The sequence below is a fragment of the Herpailurus yagouaroundi genome, unplaced genomic scaffold (genome assembly GCF_014898765.1).
Source record: "Herpailurus yagouaroundi ecotype Mexico unplaced genomic scaffold, PumYag 184, whole genome shotgun sequence".
In the NCBI taxonomy this organism is placed as follows: Eukaryota; Metazoa; Chordata; class Mammalia; order Carnivora; family Felidae; genus Herpailurus; species Herpailurus yagouaroundi.
This window is the reverse complement of record NW_024412415.1, coordinates 1,579,901-1,601,751: the sequence shown is the minus strand read 5'-3', so window position 1 is coordinate 1,601,751 and position 21,851 is coordinate 1,579,901. Positions and strand designations below refer to the sequence as shown.

General features: G+C 39.6%; 1 protein-coding gene across 6 annotated transcripts in view; it reads right to left on the bottom strand.

Moving 5' to 3' along the window:
* Positions 1–21,851, bottom strand: part of FMN1 (formin 1) — a 435,508-nt gene that overhangs the window by 83,309 nt on the left and 330,348 nt on the right. For all 6 annotated transcript variants that reach the window (XM_040492211.1, XM_040492210.1, XM_040492209.1 and 3 more), the window contains one exon: positions 14,872–14,964. In XM_040492211.1, the coding sequence (XP_040348145.1) occupies positions 14,872–14,964 (93 nt within the window). The remainder of the gene's footprint in view (positions 1–14,871; positions 14,965–21,851) is intronic.

The following is a 21,851-nucleotide window of genomic DNA, read 5'->3' as shown; positions in this document are numbered from 1 at the left end:
TTAAAACATTCTTTACCCTCCTGGGACCAAACTCAACTCTATGGATTCATATAAGATTATAATAAGCCAGCAAATGCTTTTCTGGCAGGAGAGTACCACTCAATCTTCAGCTGTGTCAGAGCGAGCATCACTAACCTGGTCACTGAGGGACCAGAAAACAAATCCTGATCCATTAGAAAGGCAGGCAGAATTTACCACTGGGCTTCAGAGTGAACAAGAGGGCAAGAGTACGGGAAAGGAGACACCCACATTCCCAATTGTGTCCATTTTCTGATAAGTTATTTCTTTGAAAGGTATAAAAATAGTTAAATCCACACCTTAAAGTGAGCATTTATACTGACAATAAGAATATGGCAGCTCAAACGTTCTCTTCTTTCTTATGCCTGTGTTGGAAAAGCAAGTGACTTTTGGGCTTTATGGTTTTTCAATGCACTGAACCATATTTAAAATAGGATGATGATAAGGTTGCAGGAAAGTGCCCAGGAGAGTAGGTTCAATGCCATTTGTCCCTGGGAGAAGGAAGGAGGAGAGTCTTCAACATGTCAAATGCATAAAATGTTGAGTTCTCAGAGGATTCATTTGTTAGGGCTCCAACTCCAAGGAGAAAAATATCAAAAAAAGTGGAATAGACATTGTAGCAAATGGGACTTTATATTGACTTCCAGGAAATACATCCTGGCTGATGGTGATGGTTTTCATGTGCTAAAATAGGCATGTAACATGTGAGTCATATGTTAAGGTGGGTTTGTGAGGCTACTGTCTATGAGGCTGTTTACTTCTTCCCATGTAGTAACACAGAAATTAAGGAGGTTTCTTTAGAGGGATATTGAGGAGAATGACAAAACCTCATTCCCTGGAAACCTCATCTATCTTGAACAAGTCGTGAGGACCAGAGCAAATACATCTATATTTTGCTATTTATTTGACCTCTAAAGAAGATAATGATGCCTTTTCTTAGGGCAAGTGCTAATGGTCAGCTTTGCAAATCCTGATAGACTAAGTCAAATAAAAGCCAGGATCTACTAGTTGAGAGTCTAGACATCAAGGACATGAAACTTAGGAACAATCAATTAAACATAATGGTAGCTTGGCCTCCATTAAACATAATGGCCTCCAGGATGGCCACCATCACTTTTTTCCTTCTTTGTATACAGCACTGTTCTCCACTAGCAGGTGGAGTCTATTGGTCTATTTCCTTGAAACTGGGCCAGCTTGTAACTTCTTCGACCTAAAGTGACACGATGTCTTATCCCTAGACTTTAAGAGGATTGGTAGTTTCTGCTTCCCTTTTCTTGCAACATTTTCCCTGGACAGAGCTAGCAATTCTGTAAGTAGTCTAACTACCCTTAGGTCACCATGCTATGAGGAAGCCCAAGCCATGTGGAGGGGTTACGTGGATTCAGACATTACATAGGATCCAACCAATCTCCACCTGTGCCACTCACCCCAGCCCATGATCCAGACACGTGCATGAAGAAGTCATCTGTTGATTGCAAAGTCACCTTCTGGCTCCAACCTCATGTAAACCCAGAACAAGAACCACTCAGTTCAGTCTAGGCAACCCACAGAACTGTGGGAGATAGTAATAAATTGTCGATTTAAGTTACTAAGTGTTGAGGCAGTTGGTTATATAGCAAGAGATAACCAGAATATGCCCTATAGATTCCTAATGCCAACAGGCTATCATCTCCACTAGCAAATATAAATTCCAGAGGCAAGGTTGTGCTCATCTTGCTCATCCTTCTACCAATATCAAGTACCACAGTGTCTAGGACATAAGAAGGTCTTAATATTTAATGAACAGTTTGAACAGCTGTATCTGTGCTAGTGTGGTAAAAGCAGGACCCATGGTCCACAAAGTACCTTAGATGAAACTAAATCTGACTTTGCTTAAGAAATCAAAGTCACAGCAAAGCACAAAAGAACATAAGGAGAGGGTAAAGGGAAGGCAGAGAACAAGTATTTACGCATATGACTATGGTGGATATTGTACTAGATGGCTGATTTATGCTACCTGATTTGATTCTCACAGTAACCTTATATAGTACTGGTGTTATCACCTCTGTCTTTGAGATGCGAGAACTCAGTCTTGTTTGGATGAAGTAAGTTTTCCCAAGGTCAGATAGTTAGGGAAGAGATTTGAATTCAGGTTTGTGTAATTCTAAAGCCAGCCCTCTCTTCACTAGTCTCCTGGGAGACTACAACAGAAACAATAAGAAAATAATTTGAAAGAGATGCAAAACCCATCCCTTGAATCTTACCCAGGACTATCTAGCTCCAGTAATTGCTGTCAACATGTTGGAACCCGTTTCCCCACATGAAGCTCAGACCAATTACAATTAATGCCACAGCCATGACTATAAACTGGGAACCAATGCCAGAGGAAGCTTAAGTTTAAGAAAGCAGATGATCACGCACATATATTATGTTAGCAATTAGGCTTAATCCTAGGATCGTGAAACCGAAGGGAAGATTTTAAGGGAAGAATAGTGCCTTCCTGGGAAGAATAGCAATTCAGATATTTTAGTGGATTCCTACATTACCTACTTGAATATATTACACTTCCCTACAATTATTATGACTATTCCATCTTTTATTTATTTCAGCAAGGAAATGGGATGGTGAGACAGCTCAGTAGGCAGATGGTTTGTTCCTTTCAATGAACAATTTGAATGTCAACAAGTTCGTAGATGCTAGGGGGAGAGGGGAAGTGGTAAATAACAAAGGTCCTGGTTGCAGACTCAGAAGTGGAGAAAGGATGTGCTATCAAGGATCGGCACTTCAAGTAGCTAAGCACTTAAGTTCTGCCAAATTTACGAAAGGATATGAACTGATACCGCGTATTTCCTATAGTGGAAAAAAAAAACCTTCTCTATCCCTGTTGAAAACAATTATGATCTACTCAAATGCAAATTTTTCATTTTCAGAAGAAAAAATAGTAGAAATCAACCAAAACTTGAATATAAAAACTGGTAGAGAAAGGTAGGTGTATTTCTTCTCAATTCAAAAGATTAATAAAAGGATTAAAAAATGATCACATTCTCTAGCCTCAGCTTGCAGCCTTTCAAAGTCTCATATGCTATAAAACAGAGTTGAATGTTCTGGTAATTAACAGTTATCAAAGATAAAATCATTTACGCTAGTGGTGTTTACTGTCATCTCCAATCACTTTTAGCCTCTGAGATGAGGCGCTTGGACTTTGTGGGTCTCAAGGATCATATGTTTGCAGTTTAACTCAGTGGCCACTAGGTGGTAATATTGTTGATTTGGGTAGCCATGACATGAGCTCCACAAAGCATGCCATTCTTTAATGGAATTATGTAAATACTTTCCATTATTAAGATGTAACTACAGAAATTATAATTAGACTTAAAAATATTCTAATGGTGAAAGAATACAATCCTGTAGCAAACCACTGCTTTTGGCATACTTTTAGAGGAGATGGACAAGATGGTTTTCCTTCTAGTACTTAAGACTTTTCACTGGAATTATTACTTGCCATTTGAATTCAGAACTGCAGCTATTCACACCACTGAGAAAGTAACACTTTTGTGATGGACTTTCTGAGCTCCACTCTTGGAACCATCTGATAAGATTGAGATAAAATGATATCTTGCGATATCATACGATAAAATGAGAACGTAACAGTAGCAGCAGGTGCTGACAATATAGAGTGCCAGGCTCTGTGCTAAATGCTCCACACACATTATCTCATTCAGTTCTGGACTCCTACTAGTGCTGCCACAATTCTTTTAGAGCAAAAGTGACTCAGCAGAAGAAGAAACAGACCTGTATTATTTGAAAGAATGAAGAGATCTTTCCAGAGTTGTACATTATCTGCAAAATCACATATTATATAATATGTATTCTGCAAAACAATTCCCAGAAGGCAGTATAGGTGTCAAGTTCTTCCAGCATAAAGAAGACAATAACTGAGTGATTCGAAGAGAAGCCATGTGATGGCAACTGCAATCAATCACTGATTAAAACCTTGCCGATAGTTGTCAAGAATCCAAAGAGGAAGTGGTGGTGGTGCCAACAATTACATGAAGCAATTTATCATGAAAACAACTATTATGCAAGAATGCAGATCTCAATACTGACTCCAGAAAATACTTAACTACTTGTCACCACAATTCTTTCCAAAGCACAGATGACCCTTCTTGTTACTGCTAGGGAAGGTAGAAGGAGGGCTTCTATCCGGACTCCAGGAACAGGAGTCCCTGGGGGTTATGCTATGGCAGGCAAGCCAGCTACTCTCCTATTTTTCTCATTTTGATGCTGAGAGAAAACAGTAATTTCTAGTTACCCACAAGGGTCTTGGGACACAGATAAAATAGGTGCTCTTCTGGGTTATTAGGACAGCATAGTACCAACATTGAGACTGAGATCACACTGACCTTGAGTAAGTTACTGAAATCCTCACAGGTTCCTTATCTGGAAAGTTGGTAAAAACAAAATCAACTTCAAAGAGCTACTGCAGAGATTAAATGAAGCGCTGTGCTTCAACCTTTGAAGTCAAGAAGCATCCTTCCAACTCCCTTGAGGGAGTTGGAAGACTTGAGGGAAATTTTCAACCAACTGGTGTTTCTCACAGAAGGCAGGGGCGGGATAATAATTATGCTCTAAAAATAACGTATTTATTGGTGCTCTATAGTCATATGATGTTGTCTTATTTAATCTTCATAATGATACTATACAGCAGACACTACTATTCCCATTTTACAGATAAGAAGAAAAAGACTCAAAGAAAATGACAAACCTGTCCAACATCACACAAGAAAGTTAAGTGGTAAAGTTAGGGTTCAGACACAGGTCTTCTAACTTCATACACAATGCTCTTTCTGTTATATTCAGAAAATTTAAACAAAAAACCCCTTTTTAATCAAAAGGTGTACATGTAGTCATGATTGGAAGATTAAATATTGTGATTATGGCTTCGTATCAAGAATAAGACTTAAAAAAAAAGAATAAGACTTCAGAAGTTCCTAAAACCCTGGTTCTAGGGAACACAAGTTAGTCTATTTCTAGTTTTTCCAAAACAAGCCAATGAAATATGCAAAGGGAATTCACAAGTAGGCAAGAAGGTCTATACCTAGAAAGAGGCCGGCTCACTTGGCTTCATGCCCTTCTTCTACCTGGGGATGTTTCTACTCATCAAACAGGGGCTTGTAGCTCCAGAATCTTAAAGGATCTTGGAGTCTGCCATGATGAAGGGAAATGAAGGGATTACATCAACACCAAAAATACCATCATGAGGTGGGCACTAGTAATACTTTACTACCTACATGGTTAAAAGCTTTACTCAAAGTTGTAAAGGTATAGTTGTTAAGGTATAGTCCCTGTTCCACCAAAGCAGCTTGGTCTCATAGGTTTGGAGCTGTTGCGGTGGGCATATGCGTGCACGCATGTGCACATCTGTCTAAATAGCTGGGCTCTAGAGAAGACCTAGTAAGAGTTAATAATACTTACCCTACCTTTCCCTCCAACCCAAACCACTACCATCTCTCTTCCACTTGCATGTAGTTCTGTGACACTGTTTACAAACAGCAGACAAAACCTCTCTTTCAAAAATTACAGGTAAGGCTTAAAATACATACATCCATAGACGAGGTCAGATTCTTAAAATCATCTTAATTATAAATGAATGATAACTGGTCCTCCCCTGCAGGCCTGAGTCAGGGTAATCTGAAATGTAGGCTCCTATACTCTCACCCTGTATGCTCAGGAAACAGTTCATCAAAAGTCATGGTGCGCTAAGAGGACCCAGGTGAAATGGAGAACAAGACTATGGAAACAGAGACCAAAAGGTGAGGGAAAAGTAAAATGCTCTACATATTCAAGCAAAGAGGCCTCTCATGGACATTTTAGTTAGAGCTATCACACGAGCATGGCAGAACCATGAGCAAAATGAGTAAAGGCAGTTTAAGTCCAGAAGAAAGAACTTGAGGGACTTTAGTGTGTGTGTGTGTGTGTGTGTGTGTGTGTGTGTGTGTGTGTGTACACGAGAGCATTAGGAAAGAAAGCCAAGGTACTAGCTCATAGATCTGGTCTCCTTTCATGAGAGAAGGAAAACACAAAAAAAAATGTCCTCAAATTTCCTTCTAAGTGGTCCAGTTCAGCCCTCAGAGGAGGGAAAGAGGCTGTGAATGAGAGCATTCAATTCCTAATTCCTTGGAAATTGTACATGAAGGGCTAGGTTCAGCAGGCTAAGGGACCCCAACTGGTACCACAATGGGAAAAGCCTGAAAGGGGAGACAATCTTGAAAGAAAAAATGTAAGTACCAAAGTACCATAGAAAGTGTTTTTTTTTTTTTTAAATAGTTGTTTAATTGTTTTGAAGAGGTACACATTGATTAGAAGATTTATGAAGAGTCTGTGTGCCATATCTGAACCTCATCCATCTTTTTTCTATCCACTACAGCAATGAATCTGTCTGGTCATTTTTAGGGGTAATATTTTAAATATTTCACAATAGCCTGGGTGCCCACTAAACAGGACAGATTACCTGCATGGTTGAGATGGTAAGAATCAGCTAAATATCAGCCCCTAAGATTAGTTTCCTATTTGTCCTCAGAGATTTTTGTTTAGTATCCATTTTTATTATTAATAATGGTAATATTCCTACTCTTCTGACCCTTGTTTTCCACTTAAAATATACCTTACAGATTCTTCCATGACAATAGATACATTTCCTCATTTTTTTTTAAAGCAGGTGCTTAGTATTCCATACTTCCATATGGAAGTACTATAATTTGACAATTTCATTACTGATGGTCATTGAGATCGTTACCAATCTTTTGCTGCTACAAACAATGTCTGAATAAGTAGCATGGCACATAAATCACTTTGCATGTGTAAACATCTGAGGGTATGCATTGAGAAGTAGAACTGACAAGTCAAAAGACACGTGCATATGTAGCTTTCACAGACACTGCTAAATAGACCTCTATATGGAGTGTAACAATTTCCACTTTCACAAGCAATAGAGAACAGGGGTTTACTGCACTGCACTGCCAACAGAGTTTGCTACCAAACTTTTATAACTTTGCCAATCTTAGAAAGAATGGAGTTTCAATGGGATTTCTTTTGTATTTATTTTGAGAACAGCATCTTTTCACATGTTTGAAGAGCAGTTTCGGCCACTGTTCACATTATTGGCCTTTGTACTGAATATTGGTCTTGTTTCTCAACATCTAGGAGCTCTTATATGTTGTGTAGACTGATCTTTTGTGTGTGATAGGAGTTGCAAATGTGAGGCTGACGCGTATTAATTTTCATTATAATAAGGAAGCATATGTTAATGTTTTATTGAGCTTTAAATGGAGAATGGATGTTGAATTTTGGCCAGTGCCTTTTAAAGAGATGACCATATGAGTTTTCCTGTTAGAGAGATTAACAGTGATGAATTATGTTAACAGACTTCCCAATATCATATCATCTTTACATTGTGGAAATAAACTCCATTTGACCATAAAATGTATTGTTGTATTTAAACATTTAAAACTACAGTGAAATTGGTCTGTAGTTTTCTTTCTTTGGGGAGGGGGGGGCTGGGTAGGTGGGTACAATGTTTTCCAGAAATTTATATTAGTATTATACACACACCCCCAATTAATTTAGTTATTTTTCCTCTTGTTGCAAAATTTTCACTGGAAATAAAGGAAAAGAAAAAGAGAACTAGAGTTATTGGAAAGACAACTTATTGGATGTTTGGCCAGAAAAGAAAAATGAAGTAAGTTAAAGATATAAAGGGGGGGGTGGTCAGTAGGGAGGGAAAGAACAAGAGAGGGGAGAGGGAGCAAAGAGAGGGAGGAAGAAGTGGAGAGAGGGAGAGAGAAGCTAACTGGGGGGGGCGGGGGGGGGGAGGGAGTGTGCTCTTTGCAGAAATTTCTGGGAAAAAACAAAACCAAACCAAACAAACTGATTCAAACTAACCCTTTCAGGAAAGAGTCTACTTAATAAAACCTTTGATAAAATAGTCGCTCCATTTTCTGAAGATTACTGCTGTGTTACTGTGGTGATCCAGAAATCACAACAATCTTAATTCTTGACCATTTGATGTTATTTGGAGCCAGCCTTGCTGGTTTGTTTTGTTTTGTTTGAATAGTGAGGTGTACAAGAACTTGATTTGGCCCAACTGAGTAGTGTGCTTTCTCCTGGCCATAGTTCTTCCTTCTACAACACAATACTGTAGAGGATGTAAGAATTATTTCTTCTCACAGGTCACACTGTCCAGATCACTGGTTCTTTCTGTTCTCTGTAAGCTTGATGCTTGAATATTCTGGGGGTTGAAGAGATTACCTAAGAACCTGATTTTAGTCTATGGTTTGAGGTTCAGTAATGGACCTATCAATCTAATCTAAGTATTTATTAAGAATGGATTACATGCATATTTGTGAGGGAGAAAGATGTTCCCAGGAGGTTTGACCACAGATGTGCATTATAGACCAAAAGTGCATCTCACCAGATTCTGCTATGATTTACCAGTTCTGAAAGAATTTAAACAGGAAACTCACAGAGGGGGAAAAATAGCCTCCAGGCGCTTTACAAGATTCAGGCTGCTCCTTCATTAATTCCACAATAATTATTAACACCTATCATGGGCCAGGCTGAGGCTCCATTATGTTAGGATGAGAAAGTAAATAGAACCAGATCATCTATTTAAATGATTCTTTTTGCATTCAATGTGGGCAATCAGAGTTGTTTTATTTGTTTCTTAGTTTTTTGTAAATGTATATATTTACTTGTTACTAGATAAGTGTCTTGACATTAAGAATATCTCTAATCTCAGCTGGTCAAAGAACTTTGGAGGATAGTGTGATAAAGTAGGACTGGCACAGCTCATTAAGATTCATTTTGATTTGGTTCCATTCATGGATGCCAGCTGAAACTAATGGAGAATGAGATAGGGCCAAGTGTGGGAGACGGCTAGTCTTAGCACCAGGTTAGGTTCCAGCCCTCCCTGCTGAAGCTATAAATACAAATGACCAATTTAACAGCATGCAAAGACCACCTACAAGATCTATACCTACGATCTAATCAGTTGCTCTGCGCCTTCTTTCAATTACAGGATCCCTGCCATGTTTATGGGGACTTTTAATGTGAGCATCACATTTTTGAAGGCCATATCATTATGACTATGTTTGATCTGAGGGTGGGAAAACATGAGCTCAAATAATGCCTGCACAAGGTTACTCTGAACTGAGCTGTAAATTGGAATCAACAAGAGCCTACTGTGGAAAAGCAAAACCATGTAAGGGAAAAGGCTTGATACTATGGAGATTGCAACTCTGAAAAATGGTGCCATTAAAATTACTTTCTATTCTACACAGGAAATGAAATTAGTTAAGAACAAGTACCACAATTTTGTCAAGTCACACTATTTAAGGGCATTTTGAGAAGTGAAAGATGACACAAGGGCAAACACATCATCTCCACTTGAGTGTGGCAACAGGATATGATTTACAAAAGAAAAATTAAATCATCATGAGTGTTATAAGAACTGAATTGAAGCTCATATAAAAAAAAACAGTGTAACCATGAATCAACTGAGTCATCACACATGGGTGATTTCTCAGGAATAAAGAACTCAATTGCTTAAGACTTTATGAGTGATAAAACTCCTAATAGAAAATTGGCTTGTCTGCCAAATACTCAGATATTATGAAAGTATGGAAGTATCTTTTCTCAATTGTGGTTATTATATCCTGGACTTAGATACTTTGATACTACAGGAACTTCTCATCTTATACCCTTTCTTTGGGCTTTTTCATTCATTCCTATGACTTGAACTTCCACCCTCTCCCGTCCCATCCAGTGCTCTCTCATGAACCCAAAATCTCCACCGGCATGTGTCTCTTGCATGTGTCAAATGAACGTGTTCAAAATGTACTGCATTGTTTTCCACCCCAAATCTGGTTCTCCTTATTGGTATCAAGCCAGTTAATCCAAGCAAGAAAAAGGGGAATGATTTCTCTCTCTTATTTTTGTACTTCCAATGGGTCATCTAGTCCTATAACTCCTAAAAGCTTTAGAAATATGTCCCTTCCTTCATTATTTTTCTGTGGTTGCTTTTGCTCTTACCGTCATTTGCCTGGCCTATTGTGGAATAACTTGATAGAGTACTTCCCTATCTTTTACTACTCCAACTCTTCTTCATGTTGCTCTTGCTTATAATGTATTTCTTGACAGCACAAAGTAAAAGGATCCCATGCACCAAATCAAAACAAACCCAGTGTGACTGTATCATTCCCATACATACCACTTTCCAAAGGCTCCACGTTGCCTATAAGATAAAGTTCAGATTGTTTAGCAAGTCATATTGGGACCCTCCTCTCCTTTTTGGTCTTGTGTTCTTCCCATGTGCCCTGTGATCTCACCACAGCAAGTCTTTTGCCATTGCCCAAATATATCATGTCTTTCCATCCTCTGCCTGGAATGCCCTTCACAACCTATCTGCTGAGAATTCCTAATCCTCTACTTCCTCATCTGTACCACAGAGTCATAACAGTGCTCATTTCAGAGGGTAGTCATGAGGCCTAAAAAAGAAAGGAGAGCTTCTTTCCCCAGAGTGTCTGGCACACTGCAAAGGCTAACTATCATCCACTGTTGTTACCATCATTATCACTATCTTTGCCTCCCCACCACCCCCCCAAACAAAAACATCTTTGTTGAAACCCTCCCCTGAGTTACCTGGAAGTGTTAGACCTTGCTCCTCTCTGAGTCTGTTTGCCTAATTATAGTACCATATTACGTCAACTTCAAACTTGATGGAATTTTCATATTTTAGCACATGCTTTCAGGGCACATCTTATAATCTATGACACATCGTGGTTTAACTGTCAACAATTTTTCATTCTTAGTAGTACTTGTAATAATGGTGTTTCTTACAATGAATGGCGAATTACATGAGATAGTACACTTAAAGATGTATAACTGTCATAAAAATTCGGTTACCCAGGATAAATACTGCATGTTTATGGTGGAAGGAAAACCCCACGTTTTCTACCAATCACTGAAACATCTACATAAAAAAGTTACTACTATTTAGAACCCCATGGTAGCCAAGAGATATTCCACTTGTATATTCTGCAACATGGCAGAGCCCCGCCTGCTGAACCACAGAGGAACAGCCTGATGAACTGGCAGGCTGCCATATCCTTCAGTTAAGCATCCGCCCCCACCTGAGCCAAACAATGGCCAGGACCAGAGCAAAAGTGGGGAGGGGCTTGCTCCTGAAACTGCATTCCAGGAACCCAGGCTTCAAGCAGAGCAAGAACTTGAAAAGGGGAGTGAAGGAATGAAATGAGAAAGGCTAAGGGCCTTGTGTCTAGACTAGTGCTGGCCCATGGAAATATATTGTGAACCACAGATATCATTTTCAGTTTTCTAGTAGCCATGCTTAAAAATGAAAAGAAACAGGCAAATTAATGTTAATAATATCTTATTTTTAACCCAATATATTCAAAATATTATTTTACCATGTAATCAATATAAAAATATCAGAAATGAAATATTTTGTGTTTTCTTATAGTAAGTCGTCAAAATCTGCTCTTGTACACTTGGAGCACATCTCAAATTGGATCAGCCACATTGCAATTGCCCAACAGCTTCATGTGGCTGGTGCCTGCCATTTATATTGGACAGTACAATTCTAGACTGATGTTTGACCAACTCAGCTACGTCATAACAGTAACAGGCTATTTCAACAGGGGCTCTTTTCACCACACAATATTGGGAATGTTTAAGGTTCCTACAATATTACATTTTATTTTTATATTTTAAAATTCTATATAAACGACAGCTTTCCTTTAAATTCTCTTTGTGCTTTGTGTTAGCTGTTTTTGTTTTAAATGTGATTTGAGGTTATTCCTAATGTCCTTCCCATCTTCCTTTCACTATGTTGGTTCAAGGGGCACTGACACCTTTATTCAGAGGCAGATCTTTTCCCAGTAAGACAGTCCCTGAGAGAGGAACAAGGAGTGAGTGATGTACAGCAGGCTCCTGAATAAACACGTTTTGTTTTGTTTTGTTTTGTTTTGTTTTGTTTTGTTTTGTTTTAAGTAGGCTCGATGCCCAAGGTGGGGCTTGAACTCACAACATTCAGAGTAGGAGTCGTGCTTCACCGACTGAGGCAGCCAGGTGCCCCTGACTGAATAAACATCGTTGAAGACACACGGAATGGTGTGGTGTGAAGGGTGACCTAAGCTGGACAATGGAGTTTCTCAACCTGGGCTACACACTGGCATCATCTGGGGAGTAAATCAATAATGCTAATGCCTGGGCCCACCCCCAGAGATGCTGATGGTAGGTTTGGAGTTTGGCCTGGGTATCGGAATGTCTACAAATCTCTCCCAGGTGATTCTAGTGTGCAGCCAGGGTTGCTCTAGAGTTTTTCTAGAACATCTTACTGTTGCCACACTCTTGCCTCACTGACATAAGGTTCAGTTTGCCTCAACTCAATTTCCTCTTTCAGAACAGACCAGAAGAAACTTAACAGAGAAGAGGCTAACATACACCTCCAGACAGTGATTTGCAAATTCCCTTTCTAAGGCACTAAAGATTTTCAAGGCTCTAAATCTACTTGTATTCTCTATTTTTCCAACAACAAAAAATAGAATTCACGATATAAGTTTTAAGATGCTAGCTAGTTCCAAGAGAAAGTAGTATAAAGCCATTGTAACATATAGGCTGATAATACCTAAATATACACACTGCAGAATTTTCCAGATTTAGAATAACAATTAAAAATAAAAACAGAATCTAACAACATATGAGCCTCATTTCAAGTTAATTCTACATATTTCAAAAGCAGAAGTTATTAATTGGGGGTCAGCAAAAAGGAAACCCTTCATGCTTTTTCTTCAGGCCATTTAGGTTATATTTATATGGCATAATACTAAAGCAATGTATCTACTGTGATAACTCACATATAAAATACACCTAATTTTAGTCACATAACACATAAGGGGTGGTATCACTCTTTGCTCTTAAGATGGTACTTTGTCTGATAATATCACTTCCATCATATAAGAGGTTCAGCAGTGGCCAAGAGACAACTCCTGACTTCTGCTTCGACACAAACAAGCCCTCACCAAGGAGGAGGGAACAATGATCTCTGCACCAAAGGAACAGCTGGAACGGAGTTTCTCTGACTCATGGACTGAGAATTTTCCTGCCAATTCCCAAGGTGGTTTGGCCATACTTTCTGGATTCACCCTGCTTAAATGGTCTTTTGTTGACGGTGTGGTATCACGGGGCCTTATTAACAACTAGAAAGAGCATGTTGATACATCCCCAGAGCTTCCTGCATGTATTTCCTCTGACTTTCTAGCAAAGACAAAAGCTCCCTCTAACTACCCCATGCTTTTTTACTGATATAATTGACACATAACATATTAGTTTCAGAGGTACAACACAATCATTTATGTATATACTGCAAAAGGATCATCACAATACGTCTAGTTAATATCCATCACCATACATAGTTACAACACTCTTCTTCTTCTGATGAGAACTTTTAAGATCTACTCTCTTAGCAACTTTAAAATATACAATACAGTATTATTAACTATAGTCCCCATACTGTACAATACATTCCCATGACTTAACTTGCTTCATAACTGCAAGTTTGTGCCCCACACTTATATTATGATTCACATCATAAGCTGGATTTGAAAAAAAATTGAATAGGAAATATCCACAAGGCATTAAACTTCTACATTCACTAATAGAGATCAACCAAAGTTCTCTACCCCTGCCAAAATCACGGAGGAAGGAACATAACTTAGTAAGATTTCTAAATAAGTGCATAAATGCACTAAATAAGTAGTCTCATGCCTATGACTTCGATCTACTAATCCCAAAAGGTTGATGTGGGCCAAGTGACTTCACGTGTGACATTCATTTGGCCCCAATTTTCCGTTCTGAAAAGGAATAAAAATACAACAAAAGGGGCACATGGGTGGCTCAGTCAGTATAGTGTCTGACTTTTGATTTTGGCTCAGGTCATTATCTCACAGTCTGGGGATCAAGCCCTGCGTCGGGCTCTGCAGTGACAATGTGGAGCCTGCTTGGGATTCTCTCTCTCTCTCTTTCTCTCTCTGCCCTCCCCCCAACCACACTCACTTGCACATGTGTGTTCTCTCTTCCTCTCTCTCTCTCAAAAAAAGACATTAAAAAAATACAACACAAGTTTTTAAGATGCTATACTGATAAACCTAGGGAGATAATCACCAGCTGCTTGTTCAGGCTGACTGCAAATGTGAAAGGCATGACTACATAAGCCTTGACTGTATGTCATTCAGCAGGTAACATGTACTGAGGATTCCCTTGGGCTCCATGAAGAGACAAAGAAAACGTCTTCCCTCAAGAAGTTTACAAGAACAGGAGTAACATTACAGGATTTAACATATTAAAAAGGGTTTGGAAGGTGATATAAAAGTAGCAGAACAGGGGCATCTGGGTGGCTCAGTTGGTTAAGTGGCCGACTTCGGCTCAGGTCATGATCTCGCAGTTAGTGAGTTCGAGCCCTGCGTCAGGCTCTGTGCTGGCAGCTCAGAGCCTGGAGCCTGCTTCCGATTCTGTGTCTCCCTCTCTCTCTGCCCCTCCCCTGCTTGCTCTCTCTCTCTCTCTCTCTCTCTCTCTCTCTCTCTCTCTCTCTCAAATAATAAACACTGGAAAAAAAAGTAGCAGAACAATTCTATTTACACTGAGTAGATAGAGGGAGGAAGGAAGATGGACTGGCTCCAGTCACTGGAGCTGCTAGTGGTCAGCAGGGATGCGACGGGCCGTGGGCCTCAGAGAAAGGTCCAGGGAATGGCAGATGTTTCAGAGATTCATGGATGTGTAGCTGATGCAGTTCCCTACCTTTCTGGAAGAACTCTTCTAGTTTGTCCTTGAAAGGCTGGAGATACTCCTTCGGTGACTCCCTGCACACCACCATCATCTGTTTCTCACTTGCTGTGAAGAAAAGTTGGGAATTAGGTTTCTTGAAGAACATGTACTTGCTGAGCTTATGCTCTGTGCTATGCTCTTTGGTATTAAGTGTGCAAAATCCTTATCAATCACTGTTTAAGCAAATTCCAGGGCAAAAAAAAAAAAAAATGAAAACAAAACCAGAAGCAACACAAACAAATAAAAATAGTCATCTTACTCCACACCTTTCTTCAGCAACAAAGAAATGCACCACCTTCAACTTTCCTTTTAGAGATGCAGAAAAACCTGACTTGGGACAGGTAAAGTATTGCGCTTTTGGTCTCTCAAAAAAAAAAAAAAAAAAAAAAAAAAAAAAAAAAAAAAAAAAAAAAAAGACAGGCAAGAACTACTGAATTCCCAGGGAATTAAAGGCCCTTATCCTCTTCAGATTTGTGCTCCAAAAGTAGAGCTTGAAATAGGTTTTGCAGAAATTCCCAAGCAACCAAATTGCCTGGAACCCCCCCACATCCCAGCATGAGAAGCAAGCCCAGGTCAGGGAGGACTGACCCTCTCTTTTCATGCTTCTCATTCACCCACCCTTCCCATTAATATTCCACTAATGTATGTGAAATTGTTTTACATGTGACATACTTCAGATAGAAATTATAAATGGATTTATAATTTATAATCTACAATCTTTCACTTATAATAGATAGCTTTTTGGATAATCACATCCCCTCTAATTAGACAGTTCTGATTTGGTCATATGGAAACCCCACTAACCCACAGTTCACCATCACAGTGGTAAAGACTACTATTTGCTGAGATGGGGAATAGTGGAAAGTTATGATCTTTCTATTGTTCTGTTTTAAGGGAGAGAAGATCAAGGGTTAACTCTGAGGCTTGTTAAGTTTTCTTTGGTCCGTGTGAATTATAAGGCAAACTCGTCCACTCAAAACGAAGAGGAAAAGATGTAAGACAAGAGAAAACCATGGATGGGTGCTCACTGCTATTTAAATTCCAACTCTGGGCCTTCTCCATCATGGTACCATCTGCACCCTTCAGGTCTATTTCCACATACATTTGACCAACCAAACCAAAATTCTGCAGTGCTTCCAAATCCTATCAGCCAACATTCTCAGTTCCACCTCTACATTCATGTGGTTCTCCATCCGTTCTTCTGGAGTGTCATACATACTTATAACTGCAATAGACAAAGTCCCACTCGTCCTAAAATGTCTCTCTGACATGCTGCCACCAGCATAAAGCCCTTTCCAATCCAAAGTTCTTACATCCTTCAAGTATCTCTAATACCTTCTGTATTTATGTTTTACCATTCATTATATTTATTTGTGTACTTATATTAATACTTATGAAGTCATCATGGAAGTCCCATTTACTTGTCCCAGAACTTCTCCAGAGAGTTCTATGCAGATGTGGCCAAAGTGTATGATTTCCTCATCCTAACTACATTCTATTTTTTTTTGGAGAGAGATAGAGAGTGCATGTGCCCGCAAGTGCACGCAAGCAGGGAACGGGCAGAGAGAGGGGGAGAGAGAGAATCCCAAGCAGGGTCCATGCTGTCAGTGCAGAGCCCGACATGGGGTTCGATCTCACAAACAGTGAAATCATGAACTGAGCAGAGATCAAGAGTTGGATGCTCAACCGACTGAGCCACCCAGGTGCCCCTTAACTACATTCTCATGTGAAGGAAGATTAAAAAAAAAACATCAGCAATGCTGACCCAGACTCAGAGTGGGCTTTCCAGGAGTACAGCATGACCTCCTCATCTTTTCCTTCTGTCCTTTCTTTCTGGCACCGAGGGTCCCAGTCTCCACTCTGCAAACACTGTGATTGTCCCATGCTGATTTGAAAGGGCTCAGTGTCATCTAAAGACTCTCCCCACCCCCAAACATCCACTCCCTTATGGCATAAGACATAAGCAAGGTAACCTGTCTTATGGTACCTCCAGATTAGTTCTGAGGGTAGACCTACAAGCAGGAGATTGGTCAGAAACACTTTGGAAGGTGTCTGCTTTCAAGAATCGACATTTTTCAATGAACTTTCATGGCCACGTAAACTTTCCTGATGACATCCAGCTATGATTTTGAGAGCACGGGTAGCCATATTTAAAAGAGAGGTAGAATTTCTTACAATATAAATTGGGAGAATTTAAATTCTTTAGCCCTCTATTATGTCCAAATTCCAACAATTCCACTTATAGAGAACTATTTTTCATAAACACAGATAATATATGGTAAGGTATGTCTGTACTTCAGTAATAGGACATAATTAAAGCCATGACAATAATTTCTTCAAGGTTACTGCTCCCTAGCCAGAGTAAAGCCAAAGGCACAGCTTGTTTTTTCAATAACAAAAGCAAAATCGCTACTTCTGCCTGAATTAAAAAGATTGATCATTGTGGCTCTTCCTTTGTCCTGGCTGTGGTGATAGAGCTCACGGGGTCTAGGGAACAGCTCAGATTTTGAGGCCATATAGTGGTATAGTGAAGGGCTTGTGCTTGGATCAAGTCCTTCATGGGCTCGGCAGGGGGCTGTGCCTTGTTTCTCTCATCTGCACAGCAGGGACCCCCTCCCAGACATGATATGAGAATTAAGCGAGATGATGCATATAAGATGGTTTGCAGAATGCCTGGCACTGGCAAGTGGCCTCACAAACACTATTTATTTTTATGATTTAGTAAAATTGGTTGGGAAACATGCCCCATCCAGAATGGTAAGAGAGTCACGGCCGAGAATCAGTGACTACAAATGCTACGCACCAGATTTACAGAAACATGCTCTCTGTTAGGAACACAAGGATGATAATTTTTGTTCCTCTGCTGAAGTTCTACCACCCACTGTTAGAATTCCCTGAAGAAGCTCCTGAGAAAGATGAAGCAAGTATGAAGCAAGAGCCCTAGGCCTCTGGGCCTCAAGGTTCTGAAATCAGAAACTGAAGCCAGAGCGCACAGGAGCAGGTCCCTGGCTGGGCTCGGAGGTCCTCCCTGCACCTCAACCGGCCCAGCTTCCCACGTGACCTGTTAGAACCAAACTTCTTTCCGTGATCAGAGCAGAAGGGTGCTCTCTGACCAGCTCACAGACCGTCCCCACACAGTTGCACGTTCCAGTGACCAGGCAGCTCGCCCACTCCCACTTATTAACTTGGCTTATCTGAGATGCTTTCCAGCAGACAAATGGGAGACCTGAAGATTAATTAATGATGACACCGGAGACCGGCAGTGCACAAAGGGGAGAGGTCACTGACAAATCCACAAATGTCGCTTATTGTCCAACCAGAGGGCGCGTATACAATATCGCCAGACCACCAAGGTTGCCTCAGCCACAGGCCGAGCCAGCGTTTCCAATGTTTAAAGCCTAAGTCACCCTACATTCTCTTTCTTGTTATCTATTAAATTTGGGGCCGAATTAAAAATATATTGATTCCTGAAGTTAGATAGTAAGTGATGGTCATGAGAGACAGATTAAATATTGAAAAGCAAAACATAAGGGAATAATGGACACTGAATGGACAGAGTTATTTTAACTCATTTAAAAGATGAGTGCTTGTGAAGCATTTCAGTGAAGGATATGGCCTTGAATGTTTTAAGATTTCAGATATTAGACTGCTAAGGTCAAAGGTGGTTGTCTTGTTTTTTGTTGTTTTGTTTTGTTTTTGCCCCATAAGAACAAGGAATAAAGTTTGTTGAGCCATTTTATTTATTTATTTATTTATTAAAAAAATTTTTTTAATGTTTATTTTTATTTTTGAGACAGAGAATGAATGGGGGAGAGGCAAAGAGAGAGGATTTGAAATAGACTCTGTGCTGAGAGCAGAGAGCGCAATGTGGGGCTTGAACTCATGAACCATGAGGTCATAACCTGAGCTGAAGTCGGAGGCTTAACCAATTGAGCCACCCAGACACCAGTGGGTCTGTTGGACCATTTTAAAAAGCATGGGTAGGCTGCAAGACTGCAGAGGCAAGGCCTACATATAATTAATTCATCAAAGCCTAAGACATGTCTAATTGCTCAAACGTCCATGGGCATTTTTTAGGAGAACATAGAACATGTTTCTTTGTCTGAGTTGAAGGATCTACGGGCTTAGAGGAGTCACCATACATTTTTAGAGGAAAGGAGAGATTTATCCAGACTCTGCTTTTTCAGTCTGGAAGGCTCTATTCTCTGCTTACCTAATTCCTACTCCACCCCCTGCATGGCTCTGTGCCAGTTTTACTTCCCTCTCAGTTTTACAAATTCCCCATCCTTTCCAAAAGTCCCAAGCTCCAAGGACCATTATAGAGGATTGTTGCAGCAACATTCAGAACTGTGACCAGAGCAAATCTTTTATCAATAGGGTTTACCTAAGAGATATAAATCAGAGTCAGATATAAAGGGCATAGAATGCTGGGTTAAGGAGTTTATCCCAAAGGAATTCATTCAACAAATACATCAGTTCACCAAATATCCCCTTGTGTGTCAACTAAATGCACAAGTTATATTTGGTACTGAGGATGTATTAGTGAAAAACCCAGACTAAAATCTATGCCCTCGGACATTGTAGTGAATGGGTCACCAACAACAATGGGTAGGGCACATAGTAATTATTGTTTCTAGGAATTAGCACTGCTTGTAAACAGTGTGAATTATTTCCTCCCGTATTAACATAACTGTACTCTGGTATCTCTTTTTAGCAATACCAGCACAGTATAGTGTCCTTCCTAGTGTTTTCCACATGAAATACACACACACGCACACACACGCACACACACAGAACTTTCAGTTTTCTACCCCCAAACACACTTTTATCAAAAGAAAGTAAAAAAAAAAAAAAAAAGAAAAAAAGAAAAAAAAATCAGAAATCAAAATCACAATATTAGCACAATAAACCTACACACTTCTTTTTCATGGTATTGGCCTTGAACTGAAATGGCTAGGGAATTACATTAAATCCAATGCATTAAAATGGTAAAATAAAAACAGCTTTTGGGGATTTCTATGGAAGGGGAAAATTATACATAAAATTAGTAAAAAATTAAGAATTTTTCAACTTTGATTATTAAAAGTAGGCACAATAGAGAGTATACTATTTTAAAAAACTTCTTACAAAAAAAGACTACATGAAGGAAGGCTTCAGGTTGACTTAAGTCAAACACAAATGATAAAAGCTTAAAATGAAAAGTGCCTATTGCAAGTTCCTGAGCTCCGATGCTAAATACGGGGGGCATCTGAAGGCTTAGCAGGTGAGTGATAAGTAGCATTAGAGGAAATCCTGGGTAGGGGGAATAGAAAATCTGTTCTAGAAGAGACCTACATAGATTATATTCTGTAGGGGAGTGCCAGGCACATTCTGCTAAACAGCCCCTAAAGTCAAATTTCTGGGCTTGAATCAAACCAATGTACATTAATGACTCTGGTGTGGACAACCTATATGTAGTCAAAGGTGTTTTTATTCATTACCCTTGATTTGGAAATTCAACTGATGTATTTATTACGTCCAAATCACGCCTCTTAGTGACTGTATTCATCCAAAGGAAAAAATAATCTGTATCCTGAGTACTCAAAAAACTTGACTGGGCAACTGGGTATTAGGAGTGAAACTACAGGTCTCATATACATGGTACCTGGGTTATCTCGTTGACACAGAAATAATGCAGACACACACATGGATTCACATATGCCAGTGCTTTTTCGTGTCTGTACATGCACAGTGTTTATGGCTCAAAAGCCATTGAGAGAGCATTATGCTGAGTGAAGGAAGCAAATCACAAAGAACTACAAATTGTATAATTCCACTTATATGAAGTGTCGTGAATAAGCAAATCTAGAGAGACCAAAAGTAGATGATGGTTGCCTATGGCTAGGGGGGAGACTGAGGAGGTGATAGCTAAAGGGTATGAGGTTTTTTTGGGGTAATGAAATTTTCTAAAATTGTTTGTGGTGATGGTCTGCTGTGAATACACCAAAAATCATTATATAGTACATTTTAAGTGGATGAATTATAGAAAATGTGATTATATCTCAAGCCATTTTTTAAAAAAGTGATTAGAAACTCTGAGCCTTAAATTAAAACCATAATATACAGATAAGTGAAGAATGTTCTTTTTTGTGCTTATTTTTGCAAGGTAGAATGATTCGTCAAATCTTAGATGTGACTGTGTCTTCGTTTCAACAGTTACCATGGATCTGAAGTTTGAAATACAAATGTACTTGAGAAATCAAACACATTAGTTGTAGAAAGGTACCAACAAATGTTATAAAAATAAAAGACCCATTAAATAAATAATTGGACTTAAGAGTAGTACTGGCAAGACACTTAAAGAATTTGCTAACTTTTAGGGGCACCTGAGTGGCTCAGTCAGTTAAGCATCTGCCTCTTGATCTTGGCTCAGGTCATGATCTCACAGTTCATGGGATTGAGCCCTGCATCGGGCTCTGTGCTGACAGCATGGAGCCTGCTTGGGATTCTGTCTCTCTCTCTCTCCCTCTTTCCCCCTGACTTCCCTGCTCATGTTCTCTTTCTTTCTCTCTCCAAATAAATAAATAAACATTAAAAAAAAAAAAAGAAATTTTCTAACTTAAAAAAAATTCAACCCAAGCTTTGGTATTTTTTTTTTTTTCAACGTTTATTTATTTTTGGGACAGAGAGAGACAGAGCATGAACGGGGGAGGGGCAGAGAGAGAGGGAGACACAGAATCGGAAACAGGCTCCAGGCTCTGAGCCATCAGCCCAGAGCCTGACGCGGGGCTCGAACTCACGGACCGCGAGATCGTTACCTGGCTGAAGTCGGACGCTTAACCGACTGCGCCACCCAGGCGCCCCTACCCAAGCTTTGGTATTTTCTTGTGGCATAATAATGCTTATGTATATGAGTGTATCTACCATACACACACACACACACACACACACACACACACACACACACACACACA